The 26,752-nt window shown below is 41.4% G+C and overlaps 4 protein-coding genes across 7 annotated transcripts in view; 3 read left to right on the top strand and 1 right to left on the bottom strand.

Moving 5' to 3' along the window:
• The window catches only part of LOC113005670, a 144,312-nt gene that overhangs the window by 27,524 nt on the left and 90,036 nt on the right, over positions 1 to 26,752 (bottom strand). For 2 of the 4 annotated variants that reach the window (XM_039447767.1, XM_039447769.1), the window contains 2 exons: positions 22,661 to 22,783; positions 22,449 to 22,593 (listed from right to left, as the gene is read on the bottom strand). The gene's annotated coding sequence lies outside the window, so the exon portion shown is untranslated. Of the gene's footprint in view, positions 1 to 22,448; positions 22,594 to 22,660; positions 23,034 to 25,124; positions 25,245 to 26,752 lie in introns of those variants that run through there. The other 2 variants (XM_039447768.1, XM_039447770.1) reach the window with 2 other exon arrangements.
• LOC105192928 lies at positions 8,125 to 9,177 on the top strand. The gene has a single exon (XM_011157213.1). The coding sequence runs from the start codon at positions 8,125 to 8,127 to the stop codon at positions 9,175 to 9,177; it is 1,053 nt and encodes a 350-aa protein (XP_011155515.1).
• LOC113005669 lies at positions 9,273 to 12,281 on the top strand. Its single transcript, XM_026141497.2, has 5 exons — positions 9,273 to 9,291; positions 9,472 to 10,328; positions 10,384 to 10,564; positions 10,734 to 10,925; positions 11,176 to 12,281. The coding sequence occupies exons 1-5, from the start codon at positions 9,273 to 9,275 to the stop codon at positions 12,279 to 12,281; spliced, it is 2,355 nt and encodes a 784-aa protein (XP_025997282.2).
• Positions 25,515 to 26,752, top strand: part of LOC120357460 — a 121,710-nt gene continuing 120,472 nt past the window's right edge. The window contains exon 1 of the mRNA XM_039447766.1: positions 25,515 to 25,735. Within this exon, the coding sequence (XP_039303700.1) occupies positions 25,568 to 25,735 (168 nt within the window). The 5' untranslated portion in view covers positions 25,515 to 25,567. The remainder of the gene's footprint in view (positions 25,736 to 26,752) is intronic.

Raw genomic sequence — 26,752 nt, 5'->3', positions numbered from 1 at the left:
TAAAATATACTTGAAATCGGTTAATGGTGTGGGAACAACAAAAGGATTAATTACAATTAAGATAAAGATATTTGATATTGAAAAAGAAACGGACGTGTACATAGTTGAAGAAGAAAACTTTCAGGATTTCATCATTGGGCTAGATATAATAAAAAACTTTAAATTAATACAGAATGAGGAATTACAAATTTCACAGAAGAAAGAAATAGATAATTACAATGAAAATAAACAATACTCCGTAAATTTTAATGAACACATCAAAGAGGATGAATTTAAAGTTATTCTAGACCATTTAGATAGTACAAAGAAGACTAACATAAAAAAACTAATAGAAGAATATAATTCCATATTTGCAAAAGACAAATATGACATTGGGACAGTAACAGATTATGAGGCTAGGATAGATCTAATCGTGGATAAATACTGTGGTAAAAGACAATTTAACCTCAATTCAAAATTTTCCAACCCCTAAAACACAAAAGAACATCCGACAATTCTTAGGGAAAGTCAATTTTTATCATGAGTACATACCGAAAAGCTCGATATTGTTAGACCCACTACATAGATTATTGAGGAAAAATGAAAAATTTATATGGGCAGAAGACTGTGAAAGGTCTTTTACAGAAATAAAGAAATTGCTATGCTCTCAACCAGTGCTAGAAATATTCGACAAAGATTTGCTTACACGGATTTACACAGACGCATCACTTGAAGGCATAGGTGCAATATTCAAACAGGTACAGCATAACGGAATAGAGAAGCCAGTAGCATACTTCTCAAAGAAACTAAACGAATCGCAAAAAAGAAAAAAAGCGATATACTTGGAATGCCTGGCTATCAAAGAGGCGGTAAAATATTGGCAACACTGGTTGATCGGAAGAAGATTTGAAGTGTACTCAGATCATAAACCGCTGGAGAGCATGAACATCAAGGCCAGAACGGACGAAGAGTTAGGCGACTTAATGTATTATTTGTCACAGTATGATTTCCAAATAAAATATGTTCCAGGAAAGGATAACGCCGAAGCAGATTGCCTAAGCCGAAATCCAGTATTAGAACCAAGTGACAATACAGAAGAAGTATTAAAATTAGTAAATTTAATGAAAATAGAAGAAATAAAGATAGACCAAAGCAGAAATAAATGGATACAGAAAATGGAAGCAAAATTAATGAAGAAAAACGGAATATTTTACAGAAAAATCAGAAATAGAGAGAAGATAATTTTATCCGAAGAATCAAGTATAGAGATGATAAAAAAAATACATACTGAATGGTGCCACATAGGGATTAAACAAACAAGAAATAGGATATGTCCGTATTATACAGCCAGAAATCTAACAGAAAATATAAAAAAGATATGCAAGACATGTGAAGTATGTATCAAAAATAAATCTAGAGGTCAAGAAAAATATGGCCGGATGTCACAGTTAGGACCAGCAACCAGACCGTTCGAAATAATGTCAATGGACACTATTGGAGGCTTTGGAGGACTAAGATCAACAAAAAAATACCTTCATCTACTGGTTGACCATTTTACCAGATACGCATTTATTGCAACTTCGAAGACACAAAATGCTACGGATTTTATCAAGCTAGTGAAAAACGTTCTAGAAACAGACAAGATTGAAACGATACTCACAGACCAATACCCAGGCATCAACTCAAGAGAATTTAAAGAATACCTAGAAGAAAACGATGTTAGATTGATTTTCACTGCTGTAAATGCACCATTCTCAAACGGCTTAAACGAAAGATTAAACCAGACACTAATCAATAAAATAAGATGTAGAATAAAAGAAGGAGAAAAGAAAAAAGCTTGGGCAACGGTTGCTAGAGAATGTGTAGAAAGATACAACGAGACAGAACATACGGTCACTGGTTTTGCACCAAAGTATCTGCTGGATGGCACGGACACAAGTATTTTACCTGAAGAACTGAGAAGAGAAAAACATCAAGAGGACTGGATGAAAGATAAAGAATTAGCCCTAGAGAGAACTATCAAGTCACATGATTATAATAAAAAACTATTTGATAAAAATAGAAAACATCATGAGTTTAATACAGGTGACATGGTATATATAGAAAATGGTAATAGATTGAATAGGAAAAAGCTAGACGATTTGAGAATTGGACCACTTGAGATAATAGAAAAAATATCGAACTCGATATACAGAATTAAGACTAATAGGAAAAAATCAGGAACAAGCTTGTTCCACATAACAAAACTAATTCCAATATCAGATATAGATAAGGACGCAGACGAAGAGGATTGAGCCGAGAAATCCAAGGTGAGAATGCGCTGCGACGATTCTCATCCGGGGAGGGGGAGATGTAAGGAAAATGTATTTCCTTCAATTCGAATGAGCCGCGCTCCTCATACTCGGCGCACCGTGTGAACCGACCCAGCTAGATGGAACAAGTACTACAAGAACTACATTGATTGATTACCGATAGAGAGGAAGAGAGTGATAGGAGATAAAAGGAAGATCAAAAGGATCGAGCACATGTACACAAGGAAGAATCAGGAAGGAAAGATTAAACTTTGCTGTACAGAAAAGATAGAGTGTATAAGACTGAGGATCAAGCCAGTAAATAAAGAAGGGATAATAATAGGCTTTAATTGTCGTTTCTTTGTTTACAGGTAAGCGTGTAAATATTGTAAATAACTCTAAATCGTGAATAAATTTCAAACTTTGTTTACAGAGAAACACATTGTGTCAATTATTATCAGGGAACAACCTATAAGATAATTAACTTATATATATATATATATATATATATATATATATACAGAGTGATTCAGAATAACCTTATGTCCTTGAAAAGACATATTCTTGAGGTTATTCTGAAACAACTTTTTCTTTGGCAAAAATTTGTCTGAAGCGTAGTTTTTAAATAATAAAAGGAAATTGTTATCCAATAACCGGGTGCGTATAGCAGTGAAGCAGGCCCGGCGCAATTCACCGGGCGATTGCGTAAGGCGATCGCAGTGATCGGCCTGGGACGAATTGCTCTCTGAGCTGGACCGCGACCCATGGGGGAGGCCATATCAAATTGTGACGAAGAGGCTCTGCCCATGGGCGCCCCCAGTCTTAGAGACGCTGGACCCCCAGTTCCTCGGTAAGTGGACACACTATTCCCCACCAGGGGGAGGGACATTCCGGAGAAGACCGGCCCTCCCCCAGGATAGATCAAGGAGCTGGAGGTGTCCAGGCATGAAATGGTCGCGTGCTTTGCCTGCATTACAGGCAGGAAGGCGAAGGTGCCCGGACCGGACAAAATACGCCAAAATCTGGGCCCGGGCGTCTCCGATTATTGGGGAGGCACTTCGTGTCTTGTACACGAAGTGCCTCCGGGAAGGCACTTTCCCCAGGAGGTGGAAGAGGGCCCAGCTTGTCCTCCTCAAAAAGGGGGGCAAGCCAGCGGAGAGTCCCTCCGCGTATAGGCCCCTATGTATGCTGGATGACGCGGGTAAAATCTTCGAGCGCATTATCGCCAACCGCATCATCCGGCATATGTCCCGGATCGGTCCCGATTTGTCCCCCGGACAATATGGGTTCCGAGATCGACTGTCGACGCTATAAGACAGGTTCGATCCCTCTCGGAGTCCAGCACGGGGGACGGGGAGGTGGCGTTGGCAATATCCTTGGATATCGCCAACGCCTTTAATAGTATCCCATGGGGCGAGGTAGTGGCGGCGCTCAGCAAGCATTTTCTTGTGCCGCCCTACCTTGTCGCTACCGTTCGGAACTATTTCCGGGACAGGATGCTGGAGTTTGGGGATAAAACCGGACTCCAGCAGCGGAGGGACGTGTCATGCGGCGTTCCGCAGGGGTCCGTGTTGGGCCCCCTGCTGTAGAACGCCGTATATGACAAGGTGTTCCGTGTGGCCCTCCCCCCTGGCTGCTACCTCGTTGGATACGCGGACGACACGTTCGTGGCCGCCCGGGGGAAAGCAGTCGCTATGGGTAATTGGGTTGTGGCCTGTGTCGTCGGCTCCATCAAGAGCCTGGGCCTGAGGGTGGCCCCGGAGAAGACGGAAGCCATTTTCTTTTACGATGGCTCCGCCGGGGTTTTGCCGCAGGCCTTTGTCCTGGTGGACAACACCCGAGTCCGAGTAGGGGCAACCCTAAAATATTTGCTATTGGACGGTCGCTGGGCCTTTGTCGAGTACTTTGACAAATTGGCCCAGCGATTGGGCAAGAAGACGGACTCCTTCCTGGGATTGATGCCCAACCTCCGAGGTCCGAGAGTCGTTGCGAGGCGCGCGTACGCCTACGCGGCCATAGCTGGGGCTCTGTACGGAGCCCCAGTCTGGTTCCGCGAGGTATTGGCCAGCCACCGCATACGCAAAATGCTGCACGCGATGCAGCGGCGGCTGGCGCAAAGAATAGTGCGCGCGTATCGCACCGCCCTTAACGCGGCAACCATGATCCTGGCGGGACTCCCCCCGGCGGAATTTACGGCTGACGCTCTGGCCTGGTGCTACGCCAGAGCGAAGGCCGTCCGCCTGCAGGGGGGAGTGATTACCCCCAGGGTCGCCGCGCTATTACTAGGAAAGGGCACGCCGGCGGGCGATAAGAGCTTGGCGAGAGAGTTTCGCCAACGACCCGCCGGCGGCAGGATCTCGGATCTTGGAGGCTGTCCTACTCCACTTGGACAAATGGGTGGGCCGCCCCTGGGGCGACCTGTCCTACCGGACGACGCAGGTGCTCACCGGGCATGGGTGCTTCGGTGAGTACCTGTGCAGGATACGAAAGAAGCCGACGACACAATGCCACCATTGTGACTCCGCGCAGCACACGCTGGAAGACTGTCCAGCGTGGGATGAGCTGCGCGGAGTTCTGAGAGAGAAAGTGGGCGACGACTTCTCCGTGCGGACCATCATTAGCCAGATGGTCCGCAGGGACAGCGCATGGGTCGCGGTCTCCTCCTTCTGCAAGCAAGTAATGCGGCAGAAGAAGGAGGCTGAAAAAGTAAGAGAAAGACAGCCGGGGGGACGCATGACCCCCGGCAACAGAAATGGAGACACGGACGGCGGGGACGGGGGCCATGATCAATCCTGGCTCCTTTTCCGGCCGTCCAGCAGAAGAAGAAGGACTGCTCCCCGCCCCCCCCGGGCCCTCGTGGCCCGGTCACCAAAAGGCGGCGGAGGAGTAAAAGTGCCATTGTCGCCCCCTCACTCCCGACCATCGCGGAGGAGGAGAGCGACAATGTGGAGATAGCGGGTCCCTCCTCCCCCGCCGCTACAGGCCCCGCCTTTGGGACACGCAGCCGCGGGAAAAGGGCCCCTCACATTAGTAAGCCCGGCGAGGCAAACCCCACCTGACGGTCTGGGGGGAGCGACCCTGCGACATAACGCAAAGACATTCCCCCCACTGTCTTGCCGGGGTGGGGAGAAAGAATGATATTCTCTCTCCCCCCAGGGTAGTAAGGTGGGCCGCGCCGCCGTCAGCCCGGGGCGAAGAGGCCCGGGGTTACGGCGGAGGCCGGACACCCCGGGCTTTACCCACAAACATCAGGGGAAGAGGCAGGGGAGGGACGGTGTCCCTTTTCCCCGACCTAGGGCAGACTAGGCCCTTATGCCCTGCCGGGTGGCCTAGGGCGACTGGGTCCGGGGGACTCCGGAAGTATGCTGCACGCGTTTCCGGAGCCCCCCAGTCATGGACCAGGGCAGGACACCCGGAGGGGTTTTAGTGGGTAGGCTCCCGTCGACACGTCGTCGGCAGGGGAGAGCCCCACATAACCACCAGTCCTCCCCCGGGGCCTGGGGTATGCGGTAACGCATTTCCTCTCTGTTACAGAAAAAAGACGATCGCAGTGATAAGCTGACAGCTAGAACACTGCTTTCCTTCTCTTCCTTTCTCTCTCACTCTCTCTCCCGCTCTTTTAAAGCCTCTATCCCATTCTCATTCTCATTCTTTTTTTATTTATTTATCAATTCATACACTAACACTGAAATAATGCTAGAATTAAAAACAATATTTAATTATTTGACGTCTTGCTTTTAATAATTCTGTACGTGCAAAAAATATTTTTTTTTAGTCAAAAATAGCATATTTAAAATGCGTGATTGAAAAATAATAATGCAGAGTGAAAGAAAGAGAGAGAGAGAGAGAGAGAGAGAGAGAGAGAAAGAGAGAGACGAGTTCGAGCAAAATTGAACGTGTATAATCACTAATCATCCTACACAGCAATTAGCCTTTATCTTCACGAAGACAAAATATCCATATTAAACTCGAGATTTTTCTCTTTTCTTCTTAAATTACATTATTTGACACACTGCAATCATTCTTTTGATCAAAAAATACTAACGCATTACTTTATACAAATCATTATCGTCAATTATTATTAGTCACTATTAATCACGCGTGAGAATTACTCAAAAAATGAAACACGTGCATGTGACCGTAATCTCGAAGATTTCAAAGTCATTCCGGTTTTTGACGGCCAAAAGACTGAGTTTGATATGAGACAAGAGACAATCGCTCGAGAAATATGAGCCGTGAACGCGCCGCTAGTGCAACGTTTGGCTCGTGCGGAATGACCATGAAATCTTCGAGTTCATGGTCACAAGCGCAATAGTATTTTTAATTTTTAATTATTGCTTTCTGACTTTTAGAACGTTGATTACGCAGTGATACCGCGAACAATAAAACAAGTCGATTGCTCGCTCGTAAAGCAAAGAGAATATAACCTAACCTCTTTGTTGTTAACACGTGTCGTGTGTTTGTCGTGTAAACACGTGTCCCTTTTTTTGAGTAATTCTCACGCGTGATTAGTAGTGATTAATAATAATTGACGATAGTAATTTGTATAAAGTGATGCGTTAGTAATTTTCGATCAAGAAAATGATTGCAGTGAATGTGACAAGTGATGTGATTTAAGAAGAAAAGAAGAAAATCTTAAGTTTAATATGGATATTCTGTCTTTGTGAAGATAAAGCTGATTGTTGTGCAGGATGATAAGTGAGTTACACGTTCAAATTTGATTAAACTCGTCTCTCTCTCTCTCTCTCTCTCTCTATTTTTCATTCTGCATTTTTATTTTTTAATGACGCATTTTAAATATGTTATTTTTGACTTAAAAAGAATATTTTTTTACTCATACAAAATTATTAAAAGAAAGACGTCAAATAATTAAATATCGTTTTTAATTCTAGCATTATTTTAGTGTCAGTGCATGAATTGATAAATAAATAAGAAAAAATGATAATGAGAATAAGATAGAGGTTTTGAGAGAGCGGAAGAGAAAGAGAGAGAGAGAGAGAGAGAGAGAGAGAAAGAGAGAGAGAGAGAGAAAGAGAGAGAGATGAAAAGGAGGGAAAGCAGTGTTCGAGCTGTCAGCTGATCATTGCAATCGCCTCACGTAATCTCCCATAACAAACAGTGAATTGTATCGGCCCTGTTTGACCTCTATACACGCCCGGGTATTGGATAACTATTTCTTTTTATAATTTAAAAACTAAGCTTTGGACAAATTTTTGCCAAATAAAAAGTTGTTTCAGAATAACCTCAGAAATATGTCTTTTCAAGGTGTTAGAAATGATAATTTAAAGCTGGAGCCAACGCCCTCTGTGGGCACTGATCCGAGCCTTCTGCTCAACACACACATGCTCTCTCTCTTGTATTTTATCAAGCCGGTTGTAATAAAGAGACCCTGTGTCATAATAAACCTTTTCTTCGTAATATTAAAAGGCGCGTGTAATTATTTCCATCGCCAGCAACCGCACGTATCAGTAGTTTACAGTCTTTTCTAACATTTGTGGCGACCGTGACAGGATTTGTGTAGTTTTCGAGACGTGCGGAAATACAAAAGAGAATCGGCACGATGGACAAAATGAAAAGAACACGCGCTGTCGTTCGTTCGGCGTTTACCCGTAATTTGAGCTCACTGTATACTGAGTTAGAACAAGAGACGCCAGATATAACAGAGTTACAAGTACGCTTTGCAATTTTAAGAGAAAAAGCGAGTCAGCTCGAAGAAACAAATCAAAAGATTTTTGAGGTTATGATCGAGAGTGAAGAGGAATAGACACAGGAGACAGATGCAGCGGATGAATACCGGATCAAATATCAGCAGGCAAAAATTGCAGTAAATAGTATACTGGAACCAGCACCGACAATGGCACGTGCACAGGATATGGGGCAAGTAGTACAAATTTCCACAGATAATTTACGTACGTACAAATTGCCAAAAATACAGCTGCCAAAGTTTAGCGGAGATCTTAAAGAATGGTTACAGTTTTGGAGCCTGTTTAAGCACATTCATGAGGATACGAGCATTACAAAGGAAGATAAATTTCAATACTTAATTCAAGCGATGGTAAAGGACTCTCGAGCAAGTTTGCTAGTCAACAGTTTTCCACTGACAGCAGCAAATTATGAGAAGGTCATCTCGAGCTTGGAATCACGTTTCGGCAGAGATGATTTGTTAGTCGAAGTCTATGTTCGAGAAATGCTCAAATTAGTATTGAATCAATCTATAAAGTCAAATCATCTTTCTTTGTCTAACATTTATGACAAGCTTGAAACGCAATTACGAGCTCTAGAGTCGCTTGGAGTTACAACAGACATGTGTGCTGCGATGCTATATCCGTTGGTGGAATCGTCTTTACCAGAAGATCTCCTGCGTGTTTGGCAACGGAATTCCAAAGCTGTCGGTTCTACCACATCAAAACAACGGCTAGACGAACTGATGTCTTTCCTTAACACGGAAGTAATGAGCGAAGAGAGAATCGCCATGGCTATGAATGGTTTTGGCATAAACGAAACAAATCAAGACAAGTTTAAGAAAAAAATAAGGTCAGAACCAAAAGAGATTGCTACGGCTGCTGGACTTCTTTCTACTAAGGAAGACAAACCACTTTCTTGTATATTTTGCGGACAAGAACATGACAGTGCTTCATGCGAAAAAGCTAAGAAAATATCATATGAAGAAAGATGCAAAATCGTCAAAGAGAAAAATGCCTGTTTTTACTGTACAAGAGTAGGTCACAGTTTTAGACACTGTCGATATAGAGGAAAATGTGCATGGTGCAGCAGGAGACATGTATTAATCATGTGTCGTAATACAATGTTTAACGATTCAGTAAAAAACAATGCAGAAAAATCTATTAAAACGCAGGAACAAGCTATTCTTGCTAATATTTCACTTACAAAAGAAGTATTTTTATAGACGCTTCATGTAAAATTATTCTGTCAAGGTAAGGAACGAATAATCAGAGCCATTTTCGATACAGATCGTATATTCTTGACCGACATGCTGAGGAAATGGGATTTGAGATCGTAGGTGAGCAGCAAATAGTACACATGCTATTCGGAGGCATAAAATTCAGTCCATCATTACACAGAGGATATCGAGTTGTTGTTCAAAACCTAGATGGATCATACTCTTGCAATTTTATAGCACTAAATCAGAAATCAATATGCGAGAGTGTACCTTCGATTAGAAAAGGACCATGATTACAAGAGTTGCAGCAAGACGGAATTAAACTCACAGATGTCAATACCGGAGAGGAACCGATTGCTCTATTGATAGATGCCGATATAGCTGGAAAATTGTTAACAGGTAAACGCAAGGAACTTAAATGTGGAGCTGTAGCGTTAGAAACATTACTCGGATGGACATTAATTGGAAGAATAGATATCCAGCCGAAACAAAAAGAGAACACGACGCTTTTACTCGTATCTATGTTTACTCAAGAAAAGAACATTGCTGATTTATGGAAACTGGATACGCTAGGAATTACAGATCCTGTTGAACAAAAAACAAAAGACGCCCATCAAGAATATGTGAAAGAGAACTTTCGGCAAACTATTAAGGCCAATACAGACGGCAGATACGAGGTATTGCTCCCATGGAAAGAAGATCACCCGTCGCTGGTTAACAACAAGAATTTAGCGATAAAACGACTCGAATCTACTACCAAGAAACTTAAAGCTCAAGAACTATACAATGCATATCAAGAAGTATTCGACGATTGGTTATTAGAGGGCATCATTGAAAAAGTTCCAGACGAAGAAATAGACAAGGATGCTTATTACCTACCGCATAGAGGCGTCATCAAAGAGTCCAGCACCACGAAGATAAGACCTGTGTTCGATGCATCTGCTATTGGAGAAAATTTGCATTCACTAAATCATTGCTTGGAAACAGGTCCTAATTTAATTGAGCTAATTCCGAGAATTTTATTACGTTTCAGAAGACGTAAGGTTGGAGTAACGGCAGACATTCGGAAGGCCTTTCTGCAAATAAGTGTTTCTCCAGATAATAGAGATGTACTACGCTTCCTTTGGTGGAAGAAAACTCAGCCGGACAAAATAGAAGTATACAGGCATCGGCGAGTTGTTTTTGGAGTATCTAGTAGCCCCTTTTTTTTAGGAGGGAGAGTATATAGAGTATCATTTGGAGAGGATATTCGAACAAATCGAGACACAAGAAGAAAAGGATATTGTTCGTCACTTAAAGAAGGCCTTCTACGTAGACAATTGCGTTACCAGTGTTAATTCAAGAAGTGAAGCCATAGTTTTTGAGACGACTGCAAGGCAATTCATGGCAAAAGGCAAGTTTGATTTAAGAGGTTGGGAATAATCTGGTCAAATAGAAACACATAGACACACCTCGCTACTCGGTTTACACTGGGATAAAGAGCAAGACATGCTGAGATTAACTCCTAGGGTGTTAAAATTCCATACAGTGACACAAGTCACGAAGAGACATATTATCGGCAGCTCAAAAAGTATTCAATCCCATTGGTGTATCTTCCCCAATATCTCTGAAGCCTAAGCTATTATTACAAAAACTTTGGTCACGTAAAATTGGTTGGGACAACGAAGTACCAGAAGATATAAGGTCCGAGTTCAACAAGTGGCAACAACAACTCGAATGGTTAAAAGAATTGTGTATTCCACGATGGGCATTTGGTGAAACTGAAACCAAATTAACTTTCCACATATTTGTCGACGCTAGTCAAGAAGGGGTGACACTCTTTTGGACACAGCACGATTGGACACCACCACTCACAGCGCTTGACCATTGGAAAAACTCTAGGCATAGGCCGCCATGAGTGGTGGTGTCCAATCATGCGGTGTCCAATCGTGCGCACCCCGTCAAGAAGCATATGCAGCTGCACTATTCGCAAGAACAGAGACTCAAGAAGACGTATCTGTACAGCTCATCCTAGCAAAGTCACGAGTGGCACCAATAGTAAAGATGACAATCCCACGTTTGGAATTACTTGCGCTACAATAGGAGCTCGCTTATGGCATTCTATAAAAGATGCAGAAGATTTTGAAGAGGTGGAAGTTCTCTTTTGGTCTGATTCAGCTACAGTTTTAGCGTGGATACAAAATAACAGACCGTGGAACACTTTTATAGAAAATAGAGTGAAAGAGATACGCTCGTCAACTGACCCAGGTCAATGGCGTCATATACCTGGTTCGTTGAACCCCGCTGATCTTCCATCAAGAGGATGTGAAGCTAAACAATTGGTGGAATCAAGATGGTGGGAAGGCCCCACATGGCTCAAGTTGTCTGCAGATCAATGGCCTTCTTCTAAATACAGCGAGAACGAAGCGGAAATTGTCAGCGAAATTAAGAAATTTACGTGCCAAAATAGAAAAAAAGTTTCATCAGACAACATTTCAGAAATTAACGCGCACATATCCATCCATCAAGAAGAAGCAAGATGGTATATGAAGAGACAATCTAGATACTTAAGAATAATACGGACTATCGCTTGGATCCGTCGGTTTATAACCAATTCTCGAACTCAGCAAACATCAAGATTTACAGGAGAATTGTCTACGAAAGAGTTTATCGATGCGGAGCTTACAGTCCTCAAGTTAACTCAAGAAGAATCTTTCAATAGGGTGAATGAATCACGACTTAACACTTTAGATACATACTATGATGAAAGAGGATTACTGCGTCTAAAGTCAGCTGTTGTCAACCAAGTCGACGAGTATAATTTTAAATACCCTATTATATTGGATCCAAAGCATCCTATGGTCAAGAAGCTAATTGAGTATACACATCAACAACTTAAACATGCAGTAACTCAAGTTGTGATGAACAATCTGAGAGAAACATTTTGGATACTCACATGCAGAGCGGCTGTACGGTCTGTAATAAATAGTTGTTGGATGTGCAGACGTTATAAAGTCAAGAGAGCAGAAACCATTCCCGGCTGTTTACCAAAGGAACGCGTAAAAGAAGCTAACGTTTTTGAAGTCTTAGGCATTGACTACATTGGACCTTTATTTCTGAAGAAAGGATAAAAAGCATGGATTTGTTTATTCACTTGTGCTATTTATCGAACAATCCATTTAGAACTTACAACGTCCCTTTCGACAGAAGCCTTTTTACAAGCTTTACGTAGATTCATTGCAAGAAGAGGTAAACCATCTGTTATTTACACGGATAACGGAACTAATTTCGTAGGAACCCGGAATCTACTCAAAAGAATTGATTGGGAAAAAATAAAGCAGTCTACTACTAGTCAAAAAATAAATTGGCGGCTCAATCCTCCTTCTGCGGCCTGGTGGGAACGACTAGTAAGGATAGTAAAAGACTTGTTGAAACGAACACTAAAGAAAGCCTGTTTATTCTACGAGGAGATGAACACCATCTTATGTGATATCGAAGCTGTCATTAATTCAGGGCCATTAACATACCTAGCAGAAGATACGACGTAGTTAAAAGCGCTGACACCAATAATGTTCCTGCAAGAAATTGCCCGGAACAACGTGTCAGATTTGGACAAGATAGACGTCAACCTCAACAAATGCATAAGGTATTGCCAGAAATTACGGGATGAACTAGGCCAGCGTTTCCGGTCAGAATATTTAGGACAACTGTCAAGACGGAACACTAAAAACAATAACGCTTCAATAAAAGTTGGAGATATCGTCCTAGTGGGCCACGACAACCGCAAACGCTTAGACTGGCCTTTAGCTCGCATAATTAAAGTTTTTCCTGGCAAGGATAATATTATAAGAGTGGCCAAAGTAAAGACTGCCACTGGGAAACTTGTACGTCCAATTCAGCGTTTATATCCTTTGGAGATGACGAAAGAAACGGAACAGAGTTTGGACGAAGAAGATCAAACCGAGGACAACGAACACGAACCTACCACACAAACTGTTTCGAGAGCGGTTCGTACTAGAAGCGAACGATGTGTCAGAGCTCCGGAGAGATATGGATATTAGTCGTCCCCCCCCCCTTTTTTTATATATATAGAATTCCAATTTCTTTAAACTAACAAGTAACGTAAATCATCTCATTCATGTATTTCAATTAAGTTTTCAAAAAGGTTTTCTCTCCTCCCTTTTCTTTTCTTTTTCTGGTGGGAGGAATGTTAGAAATGATAATTCAAAGCTGGAGCCAACGCCCTCTGTGGGCACTGATCCGAGCCTTCTGCTCAACACACACATGCTCTCTCTCTTGTATTTTATCAAGCCGAACGGTTGTAATAAAGAGACCCTGTGTCATAATAAACCTTTTCTTCGTAATATTAAAAGGGGCGTGTAATTATTTCCATCGCCAGCAACCGCACGTATCAGTAGTTTACAGTTTTTTCTAACACAAGGACATAAGGTTATTTTAAATCACCCTGTATATATATATATATATATATGTATATATACAAGGTGATTCAAAACAAGCCGGCGAGGCTAGTACATCCACTTGATATGGAGGGAAAGGCGTCCAGCGCACTAGTTGGCCGTCCTCCCCCTGGCTTCGCCGGGATGGGGTAGAGTGGGGAGCTTAATGTCCCTCCCTACTCCACCCTCTCAGGAAGAAGGAAAACCCGGGGTTCTCCGGCGGGGGCTGGATTCCCGGGTAATAACCCCAAACAAATAGGGGAAGAGACGGGAGAGGGACGGTGTTCCCTTCCCCCGACCTGAGGCAGACTCGGCCTCACAGTCCTATCGGAGGCCTTACCACCAGGGAGCCTCTGGCGACTGAGTGGGCCTTGGTCGACTAGGTCCGGGGGCTCCGGAAGCATGCTGTACGCGTTCCCGAAGCCCCCCCCAGTCAAGGACCAAGGCAGGACACCCGGAGGGGTTTTAGGGTAGGCCCCCGCCGACACGTCGCCGGCAGGGGAGAGCCCTACATAACCACCAGGCCTCCCCCGAGACCTGGGGTATGCGGTAATGCATTTCCCCTCTGTTACCAAAAAAAGGGTGATTCAGAACGACATGTGTCTCTGTAAAGATGTGTTTTTGGATAAATTCTGAGACAATTTTTTCTGTACAAAAATTTTGTCCGACGCTTACTTTTTGAATAATAAGAGGATAAATTTAGCGAATCACGGGCCGTATACAGTCGTGTTCATTATAGTTGCGACACTTTTTCTTAGATGCGTTTCTAAATACGCAATTATAACGAGAGCTGAGAACATGATTGGATCTTACTTGTGGATTCAGCCAATTACGTTTGCCGCTCGATGAGCAAGGTTACATTCCAAAAACCATCAAAGAAAAAGTGTCGCAACTATAATAAGCACGACTGTACACCCAAGGACTTTGATTCTGTCCATGGAAAAATTTTCTAAACTAAAAAGTCACTATCTTTCTACATACTTATAGTTCATTATTAAAGTAACGACTAATCAGCTTTAGTCGTTTCATTAATCATGAACTGCAAGTATGTAGAAAGTGATGACTTCTCAGTTTGGAAAATTTCCTCATGGACAGAATTAAAGTCCTTGGGTGTACATATGGTAGACAAAGGCGGCGCAACTCACCATCCGACACGGGTAAGCGACCGCGTCGGACAATGAGCTGCGCCGCCTTTGTCTATCATATGTCCACGGCCCGTGATTTGCTAACTTTGTCCTCTTATTATTCAAAACGTAAAAGTCGGATAAAATTTTCGTACAGGAAAAATCGTCTCAGAATTTATCCAAGAATACGTCTTTACAGAGACACATGGGTCGTTCTGAATCACCCTGTATATATATATATATATATATATATTGTATTTTTATCCCACGCCGGAGAGCAGCGGCGGAATACGCGATCAAACACCGGAATTACGCGCGAGACACGCGTGAGCGACGATATAACCAATAGATACCACCAATCGCGAATTTGGGCGCCAGACGCGATTATACCGGTCGCGTCGCCGGGTACACTATTTAACGCTAGACGCGGATGCACACCACGCGATAGCTTCTCAGAACGAAACACGAAATCGTCGCTCGCACGCGGCCAGCTAGCTCCTCTAACCGGTAGAGGGGCGGAGTAGCGGAGACAGGGACGAAGCGGCTCTCTTACTGGAGGAGACGGGTAGGCGAGAAATCAAGCAAGATCAGGCCGATATAACAGACAGAAATAACATGTATTGTAGCATATGACAGAGACAGAGTAGAGCCAAACACGAAGAAATTGTCAGTCGAAGCAAGCAAAGAACGGAAAAGATAAAGAGAGCTGACGGAACGAATAAGCGGAACGCGAAAATTTTCTTAAATACTACAATGCTTACGCTAGCGGCGCCAACGGCGGTTGGTCCCGCGCGGAACGAGACCGCCAATCACGCGCGCTCGGAACAGCGCGGCGAGAACACACTCGTCGAACTTTCGCTAACGGACAGTAATTAACTCAACAGCAATACAACCAAAGATACCCGGTGACGGCAATGCCGTCGTCGCGGTCACGATGCACAATTCTCTCGAAGACGCGCGACACGACAACGCACCGATAACGCGGGCGGTCGTGTGATCACGGCCGTAACACGACTCGCGCACGTGCGCGAGGGCTTTGCGGCTTCCCGGGAAGCCGGTCGTCCGCGAGCTTCTACGGCGGGACAGCCAACGTACACGCGGCAGCCGACAGCTGGGTGCCTCGACAAGGTCTCACGCTTGAGGTGGAGAGCCGACCAAACACTAAAAAGGTGCGTTCTATCGCCACGCGGTGGACGCACCTGCACACTAACCCAATGGCTCCACCTCAGAGCGCGAGTCAGCCGGCACCGGCAGCTCGTGGCTTTACACCGTCTCTAGAGGGTCACCTCGACGACGATCCTGTCCTCCGTTGGTCCCGTGGACGTCTCCGCAGGGATCGCCAGGCCGGGCACAGTTCCGATAGCCAAAATCCGGTAGCTCGCTCGCCGATAACCCTCGCTCGGATTCGTCCCGCACGCGCTCAGTTCGCCGGGTCGCACGCAAAAGCCGAGAGGATCGCGCTCGATACGCGATCGATGAGCGCTACCCCTCCTACAGGGTGCGCGATATCCTTGCGCCTAGTGGCGCGGCCTATCAGCGGCCGCCCTTATCTAGCCGTGACGTCACGGCAGCGCAGTGTCGGGTCTCCGCAGGTGTCGTGCGGTCCCCGTCGGCATCCGATATCCTCGTCGCTCTCGTCGTCCTCGCGGACGACAGCAGCAGAGATTTCCCGCGACGATTCTTCGCCGCTACCCTTCTCGACGGACAGCCGACATTCGACGGCCCTTGTCCTGGCCGTTCGTCCGCCCTGGCCTGTCCCTCGGCTGCGCCAATGCGAGCCTCTTTTGCGTGGCGCATATCTGCACCACGTCGAGTCTCGTCCTTCTCTCCGCCGTCGGTTTTCCGTGCGCCGGCCCTGGACGATCGCCTTCTCCTTGTCCTGCTGCTGCCCATCCTCCTCGCTGCTGCTGGTCCTTAGGCGACGTTTGTCGAGGTGCCCGCGGATACATGAAATAAGCCGCGAATAAATAAATGAAATCAATACGCGCCGCAGTCCCGCCGGAGATTTCGCTCCCTCGCTGAGTGCCCGACCCGGTCTTACGCGCCTCCTTGCGCTATGCTCAGGCGGAGGACGAAGTGGCGAGGCAGATAAAACTGCCACGTCACAATATATATATATATATATATATATATATATATATATATATATATATATATATATATGTATGTATGTATATATACAGGGTGTCAGGTAACTCCCGCCCCTGGTTTTGTGGATTGATAGATCAAGTAAAACTGAGCAGGAAAGTCCTTTATCATTTTTTAATATTTGCCATAGGTAACAAAAAAAAAAATTAATAAAGTCTGTAAATAAGCGCGTATCATCGCGCGCAAGGACCGCCCAACGGTCGCTGAGACGTAGGCAGCCGAGGCAGCCTTCTCCCTCCTTGCCGCGCCGCTCGCAGGCCGCAGCTACTGGTTTTCTCTCCTCACCACACCGCGCCGCGCCTACAGCCGCAGCTACCTACATTTCGGTGACCGGCGGGCGGTCCTTGCGCGCGGTGATACGTGCTTATTCGCAGACTTTATTAATTTTTATTTAGTTAACTATGGTAAATATTAAAAAATGGTAAAAGACTTTTTTGCTCAGTTTCACTTGATCTATCAATCCACGAAACCAGGGGCGGTAGTTACCTGACACCGTGTATATAGAGGGTGTTTTAGAAACAGTTGGCCAAACTTTAAGAGCATATTCCACTCATTGTAAGAATGAAAAAAAGTTATATAAACATGGGTTTGAAAATGCTTCCTTTCCAAGTTATAAACATTTTTTTATTGACTTTACAGAAATTGTTGGAAATGATTTCCTTCCAAAATTTTCTTTTTGGACCGATTTTTTTTTACTTACACTTAATAATAACAACTACTGACAATTTTTGGAAACGCAACTCCCTATATTATTAGAAGACATTCTACTATAGATACGCAATCAAATTTGGTTTATGCATGATGGAGCTCTAGCACATTTCAACCGCATTGCTCGAGAGTTCCTGAATAATAATTACATCAATACATGAATTGGTAAAGGAGGACCCATTGCTTGGTTTGCACGTTTTCCCGATTTAAACCCTGTGAATTTTTACTTATGAGGGCATCTTAAGACTCTCATGTATGATACTTCTGTTGCTACTGTAGAAGTACTTTGAAATTGTATTATTGCTGTGTGAAAAAATGCGAAATACTCCAAGAAGTTTTGAACGTTTTCGACACTCCGTGCGACGTCAATGCGAAACATGCATTGATGCGAAAGGAAATTATTTTCAGCAATTTCTGTAAAATCAAAAAATGTTTATAACTTGGAAAGGAAACATTTTCAAACCCATGTTTATATGATTTTTTTTATCCTTACAATGAGTGGAATATGCTCTTAAAGTTTGGCCAACTATTTCTAAAACACCCTGTGTATATACGAGGTGTGTTCAAAAAGTATCGCGAATTTTGAATTTTCGCGGGTTACGTATATTCGAATTTCGATCTTTTTGTGGCGTTATGTTGGTACTCATGTCTCTCACTTATGCCGACAAGCTCGGCCATTTTGAATGTTCACTTAATTGTTGACAGCTGCTTTGCTTGCACGTGTTTTGGATCGTCTTCGATTTTTACCTATTCAAAAAAATGGATCAAAAAAACCTGTATCAAATTTTGTGTGAAAAACGAAATTAAGTGCGCGGATGCATTCCGAATGTTGACTGTGGCATACGGAGAAGCTACCTTGGACCGAAGCAACGTTTATCGGTGGTACAAAATGTTCTCAGAAGGCCGAGAAGATGTGAACGACGAAGAGCGTGCCGGACGCCCGAGCACTTCAACAACAGACGAAAAAATTAATGAAGTGGAGAAAATGGTATTGGCCAATCGTCGAATCACCGTTAGAGAAGTTGCTGAGGACCTAAACATATCGATTGGCTCGTGCCATTCGATTTTTATCAATGATTTGGGCATGAGACGGGTCGCCGCGAAATTCGTACCAAAATTGCTCAATTGCGACCAAAAACAGCATCGCATGAACATTGCTAATGAGATGTTGGACTCTGTCCGCGACGACCCAAATTTGCTCCAGAGGGTCATAACTGGTGACGAATCGTGGGTTTATGGTTATGACGTGGAAACCAAAGCTCAATCATCTCAATGGAAGCTGCCGCACGAACCAAGACCGAAAAAAGCGCGCCAAGTTCGGTCGAATGTGAAAGTTTTGCTGACAGTTTTCTTCGATTGCAGGGGCGTGGTGCATCATGAGTTCTTGCCACAGGGTAGAACGGTTAATAAGGAATATTACCTGCAAGTTATGCGCAATTTGCGCGAAGCAATCCGCCAGAAACGCCCGGATTTGTGGAAGAACAAAAATTGGCTTTTGCACCACGATAACGCCCCTGCTCACACATCGTTGCTTGTGCGCGACTTTTTGGCCAAAAACAACACACTAATGATGCCGCAGCCACCGTATTCCCCAGATCTGGCCCCCTGTGACTTTTTCTTGTTCCCTAAACTGAAGAGGCCCATGAAAGGACGACGTTACGCTACGCTTGACGAGATAAAGACGGCATCGAAGGAGGAGCTGAACAAGATAAAAAAAAATGATTTTTTGAAGTGCTTCGAAGATTGGAAAAACCGTTGGCACAAGTGTATAATATCTCATGGGGATTACTTTGAAGGGGACAAAATAGATATTCATGAATAAATAAATAATTTTTGAAAAAACACAAAATTCGCGATACTTTTTGAACACACCTCGTATATATATATATTGTGACGTGGCAGTTTTATCTGCCTCGCCACTTCGTCCTCCGCCTGAGCATAGCGCAAGGAGGCGCGTAAGACCGGGTCGGGCACTCAGCGAGGGAGCGAAATCTCCGGCGGGACTGCGGCGCGTATTGATTTCATTTATTTATTCGCGGCTTATTTCATGTATCCGCGGGCACCTCGACAAACGTCGCCTAAGGACCAGCAGCAGCGAGGAGGATGGGCAGCAGCAGGACAAGGAGAAGGCGATCGTCCAGGGCCGGCGCACGGAAAACCGACGGCGGAGAGAAGGACGAGACTCGACGTGGTGACAGATATGCGCCACGCAAAAGAGGCTCACAATTGGCGCAGCCGAGGGACAGGCCAGGGCGGACGAACGGCCAGGACAAGGGCCGTCGAATGCCGGCTGTCCGTCGAGAAGGGTAGCGGCGAAGAATCGTCGCGGGAAATCTCTGCTGCTGTTGTCCGCGAGGACGACAAGAACGACGAGGATGTAGGATGCCAACGGGGACCGCACGACACCTGCGGAGACCCGACACTGCGCTGCCGTGACGTCACGGCTAGATAAGGGCGGCCGCTGATAGGCCGCGCCGCTAGGCGCAAGGATATCGCGCACCCTGTGGGAGGGGTAGCGCTCATCGATCGCGCATCGAACGCGATCCTCTCGGCTTTTGCCTGCGACCCGGCGAAATGAGCGCGTGCGGGACGAATCCGAGCGAGTGTTATCGGCGAGCGAGCTACCGGATTTTGGCTATCGGAACTGTGCCCGGCCTGGCGATCCCTGCGGAGACGTCCACGGGACCAACGGAGGACAGGATCGTCGTCGAGGTGACCCTCTAGAGACGGTGTAAAGCCACGAGCTGCCGGTGCCGGCTGACTCGCGCTCTGAGGTGGAGCCATTGGGTTAGTGTGCAGGTGCGTCCGCCGCGTGGCGATAGAACGCACCTTTTTAGTGTTTGGTCGGCTCTCCACCTCAAGCGTGAGACCTTGTCGAGGCACCCAGCTGTCGGCTGCCGCGTGTACGTTGGCTGTCTTGCCGTAGAAGCTCGCGGACGACCGGCTTCCCGGGAAGCCGCAAAGCCCTCGCGCACGTGCGCGAGTCGTGTTACGGCCGTGATCACACGACCGCCCGCATTATCGGTGCGTTGTCGTGTCGTGCGTCTTCGAGAGAATTGTGCATCGTGATCGCGACGACGGCATTGCCGTCACCGGGTATCTTTGGTTGTATTGCTTTTGAGTTAATTACTGTCCGTTAGCGAAAGTTCGACGAGTGTGTTCTCGCCGCGCTGTTCCGAGCGCGCGTGATTGGCTGTCTCGTTCCGCGCGGGACCAACCGCCGTTGTTCGCGCCGCTAGCGTAAGCATTGTAGTATTTAAGAAAATTTTCGCGTTCCGCTTATTCGTTTTCGTCAACTCTCTTCATCTTTTCCGTTCTTTGCTTGCTTCGACTGATAATTCCTTCGCGTTTGGCTCTACTCTGTCTCTGTCATATGCTACAATACATGTTATTTCTGTCTGTTATATCGGCCTGATCTTGCTTGATTTCTCGCCTACCTGTCTCCTCCAGTAAGAGAGCCGCTTCGTCCTTGTCTCCGCTACTCCGCCCCTCTACCGGTTAGAGGAGCTAGCTGGCCGCGTGCGAGCGACGATTTCGTGTTTCGTTCTGAGAAGCTATCGCGTGGTGTGCATCCGCGTCTAGCGTTAAATAGTGTACCCGGCGACGCGACCGGTATAATCGCGTCTGGCGCCCAAATTCACGATTGGTGGTATCTATTGGTTATATCGTCGCTCACGCGTGTCTCGCGCGTAATTCCGGTGTTTGATCGCGTATTCCGCCGCTGCTCTCCGGCGTGGGATAAAAATACGTGACAATATACAGGGTGTCAGGTAAATACCGTCCCTGGTTTCGTGGATTGATAGATCAAGTAAAACTGAGCAGAAAAGTCCTTTACCATTTTTAATACTTGCCATAGTTAACAAAATAAAAATTAATAAAGTCTGCAAATAAACGCGTATCACCGCGCGCAAAGACCGCCCGCCGGTCTCGAGTACTCATTGCTACTTCGCCCTCCTTGTCGCGCCGCTTGCAGGCCGCAGTTACTGCTGTTTTTCCTTCCTCACCGCGTCGCGCCGCCAGCCGCGGTTGCCTACGTCTCGGCCTTGTAGCTTATCTCAAGAACTTTCCAAAACACTACAAGAAAGTTTATTTTCGTTGAGTACTTTCCGAGTTGTGAGGCTTGAAAGCTGCGGTATACTGTAACTTTCAAGCGTCATAACTCGGAAAGTCCTTAACAAAAATAAATTTATTTATAGTGTTTTGAAAATTTTTTGAAATAAACTATAAAAAATGCAATAAAAAATATAGAATGTTAGGGAAGTACCGATATCCTTTAATTAGGGAACGACCGATACTCTAATATTGTATCTTTTATTACATATTATTGTAGCTTATTTTGAGAGTTTTTTAAAACACTACAAAAAAGTTTATTTTTGTTAAGTACTTTCCGAGTTATGACACTTGAAAGTTACAGTACACCCTAGCTTCCAAGCCTCACAATTCGGAAAGTACTCAACGAAAATAAACTTTTTTGTAGTGTTTTAGAAAGGTCTTGAGATAAGCTACAAGAATATGTAATAAAAAGTAGGCAGTCCCGTTTATAAAATTAAAGGTGTCCTTCATGTGACTTTCAAGCAATTATTCAAGGTCAAATTAATGACACTATCTTATGACCCCCTTGAAACCATACAACTTTTGTCTAAAACATTTTCTTGTAAAATGCAAGGAAACGGAAATATTTGGAATGCCCCATTAAAATAGGACACGCTATATATATATATATATATATATATATATATATATATATATATATATATATATATGTATATATATATATATAACGAAGTGAAACATTGTTTCTTATGGATTTTTATCTCGGATTGAAATACGACCTTAGTTTTTGTCTAGTATAAAAACTCACCAAGATAGATGTAGTTGAAGTGACACGTGGATCGAAATGCTTTTCTACTGAGAGACTCCCCTTGCTTCTCACAGATTGAGGTGCTTTTTTAATGTGATTGATAGATTTTCAAATAGATAGAAATAGATATTTTTTTAACGCCATGCTGAAATAAAAATGATCATTTTTGACACTTTTCTAATAAATCTGACGTGATAGAATAATTTGCTTACCAAATTTGTGTTTAGCGCGCAAAAATACATGGGAAATGGTAACTTTTATTCAAACAACAGAAAAGAAGTCTAAAAGCGGCGTCCTGTGTTATGAGAAACCATCATTTTCAGCCCTTTATATCTCTGGAACCGCGTTTATGTTCATTTTAAAATTTTTCTATGATTATTGTTCCATTATATAATACTATTTGTCATAAAAGAAAGTTTAAAATTCGAGGTCCAAGAAATGGGCCAAAGTTGGTGTTACTCTTTACTAAAAAAAAATTTTCCTTAACTTTAGTAAACATTAGTTTATATGTGGCTACGAACGCACTTTTTAAAATAAGGAATTGTATTTATTAATTTAAAGAATGCAATTCTTCTTTTTAGTACATCATTCACTAATTACAAAATTTATTTTATGCAATAAATATTTATTGATATAAATTTTATGTTTCATAAATTAGTAATTTTCCAATTAATTTACGAAAATGTTTTTATTAAAAAAATGATTTATTTATTATAAGAAATAGTTTCTTTAATACAGTCAATATATGTTAGATTTGAATAAACAATTTTGCAATGTAAAAAAATTTAAAATTTAAATCTTAATAAACATTTATAAAAATAACAAAAGTACTTAAATTTAATTAAAAATTAAAAATCTTTTTAAATTTTTTAACAGATTTTATTATTCTTGTAGCTTAATCTGTATTCACTGTTTCGCATATAAGATTCTTGTTTCACTAATTACAATTATGTATTATTTTATAATTTTTGAAAAACTCATTGACGGCATTCGAACTTATAATCTTCGGAACAATAACCTAATACGCTAATACTGAGCTAATCGTACACTTGTTATACCGTTAATAAAAAGTTATATTTAAAGTAAAGCTGATTTTAACAGGAAAAAACTTGCGTCTTGAGTACCGTACGAACACTCTTGCTAGCCCTTTGATTATTTAGCCTTAGATATTTTTAATATATAAATAATTAAAACCTGTTCCTACCCATGGCCATATCAGTACAGATAGTCCAAAAACAACAATTGGAATTAGTACCGGAGCATGAAAAAACATTATTGACGTAAAAAGCACGTTGCAAAAATCAATTTTGCAACTACTTAATTGTTATAAACAAATTAGTAAAAATTGACTGTAGAGGAAAATTGATCGTGCTAATCAATTCTACCGAAAAAATTACTAAAGAAATATATACGAGTTTTTCTTAAATCATTTATATTTTGTGCAAATAAATATTGTAGGACGAGAAAGAGAATTAATAAATATTATTTTCAAAATTAAAAAATCAGGATTTAATATTTCAAAAATTTATTTACTAGACAAATATGAGTGATATTTCAACAAATATGAGTGATATTTTATTGTTAAGACATGTACTGACACACATTCGTGCAGGATCGAGATGATGCGTTGCGTAAGCGAGCGAACTGCAAATTCAATTTCTTATTTTAAAAAAATGCATTCACAGTACTATACAAACACATGGTTTTTTAAAATTAAGGAAAATTTTTTTTTAATAAATATTTTGCTCAGTGTATATGTTGTAATATAAATAATCTCTTGATATATGTACTTTATATACGCACACATATACTCTATGTATGCCCGATAGCACTCTAGAGATCAGATTAGAAAAACTCAGAGAAGTTAATGTAAATAAAAAATTAGTAAAAATGAAGTGAATATTTTAATCCTAATTAGTCGAAACCCTTTATTCCTTTACATTTTTAACAACCCTACAATATTTTAATAGAAGATAAAATAACTTGTAGATTAAAATATGCCTTTTTAAAGTAAAGAAATGTATTTCCTGAAAATGAAAATTTGTTTTGTTTTTTACCGGATAAATATATTATTTTTATTTAAGTTTACGCTAACTCAAAAATAACAAATTGTTTTTAAAAAATATTTCTTTTTTTAAATATACTATTTATTAATTATATAACTTTGAAGAACAAAATTTAATACTTTGAAGAACAAATATTTACTAAAACGTTATTTTGAAAATTGAAAAATTTAGACATAACATTTTAAAAATTTATTTACTAGATTTTAACAAATATTTTATCGTACTTTAGTAAATCTGACTTAGATTTAAATAATTTTTTCAACAAAGAATCATTCATTTATGTGAATGATACGGTTTACTATAATTAAGAAAAAAGTTTTATAATTAAAAAATTGTTTTCTTTAATTAAGTAAATTTAAATTTAGTAAATACATTCACTAACTAAAAAAAATTTTTTTCAATGTACACATATTTATTTCTTATTGTAACGTACATTTTATTTTTATATAATGCCAATCTCTTTTGCTTCAAGAACGTTTCCTTTTTTTTTTTTAAACCGAAACTAAAGAGCGAGAGCGAGAGCGAGAGAGCGCGCGCGCGCGCGCGCGCGAGAGAGAGAGAGAGAGAGAGAGAGAGAGAGTGTGTGTGTGTGTGTGTGTGTGTGCAGTACCTTGGACACTACTGGTGATTGTCGTACACTTTACACGACGACGATCCGTAAGAATATTGATTTAACGTTGCTGCAAGAAAAAAGGCGTCCGCTGCGTACGAATGTACACGATAGAATAAAGCATACAAAACTGCTACGATAAGAAAGGATAATACTGCGTTTGCGCGAAAAAGTATCTTGCAACTATTTTCTTTTAGGGAAAAGAGCATCTGTTGAATTTTTCTCGGCGTCGTATTAGTCAGTTTAATTTGTTCTTTTCCATGGGCAAAACATTAAAGTGCAAGTGTTCTGATCTCACGCTAGCAATTACCTGCCTTTAGTCTCGCATCATATTAATGTTAAAATAAGCAATTTTGAATTTACGCCAAAAAAAGAGCTATAAGATATTCTTGATACTTGTGTGAGAGTGGTCATTTGAATGTTTTCGATATTTTCGCAAACAAATGCGTGTAGTTTCTCACAAAGTGATGGTCTGCGTTAAAACCCAGTTTTTTAAATTCCATCGAAGTCTTTTGCTTTTGCTTGGCTTATGGCCTTATGAACAAACAAAACTTGTCCAACTTCAAATAATTTTAGTTTTTAGTATGCTGATTAGCTGTGTTGTATACCAGGTAACCATGTGTGTAATTGTGTCTATGTTAAACAGTTGTTTATTTTTCATAATATATTTCTAATTAATTAAATAAATAAAGAAATATTTTTAATTTTTATATCAATTACAGTTATAATTTAATATTTTAAAATAAATTGTAATAAAGTATAATTTAATATAATAATTATATGATAAATACGCAAGTCTACAAAATTAGGGAAAGGTCTTGTGCTTTGAACTTTAACGTTTTTTATATAAAATTATAAATGGTAAGATTTTGTTAAATTTTTCTAAAAAGATTCATTAATTTTATTAATTAATATATTAATTTTATTTGCAAGAATTTTTTATATAATTTAAGACATTAAGTTTTATTTATAAATAAAGATAAAAAGATTAAAAAGATAAATTGAAAATCAAAAAAGAGGAATTATTAATATTTAATAGTTATTGAGTTTTTGTCTTTTATTTTATTAAAATTTATATAATTTTATTTTAATTTTTTATTTTAATTTTAATTTTAATAATTTTATTAATAATAAAATATTTTAATATAATTAAAATATTTAAATAAAAGTTAGTAAATAAAAATTTAATTTATAAAATTTAATTTTTATTTAAAAAATTTATTTTGTAATTATAATATAAATAAAATTTTAAGAGAAATTTATTTAAATAATAAAATCATATAAATAATATTTATATTAATTATATTCATGAAAATGAAAAATAGTAATTTATAAGAATAATAAAAAATTTAGTGCCAGCAATTGCGATTATACTAAGGTTATAAATAAATTGTTTATAATTTTGAATTATGTATAAATGACGTTTTTTTTATAGGATTTTGATGCCCTGAAAACGATTATTTTATCCGTTTTTTTCCATCACCTTTCATTTTTTAAATAATTGCAAAAACAACTTTTTTTAACTTTTTTATGAATCTTTTTAAAGAAAAAATAGCAAGATCAGCTTTACAGTATTTTATGTAAAAATGTTATTACAATACGGAAAATATTTTTTCGCAACTTATAAA

Source organism: Solenopsis invicta, chromosome 4 (genome assembly GCF_016802725.1).
Source record: "Solenopsis invicta isolate M01_SB chromosome 4, UNIL_Sinv_3.0, whole genome shotgun sequence".
In the NCBI taxonomy this organism is placed as follows: Eukaryota; Metazoa; Arthropoda; class Insecta; order Hymenoptera; family Formicidae; genus Solenopsis; species Solenopsis invicta.
This window is presented reverse-complemented; position numbering and strand designations above follow the sequence as displayed.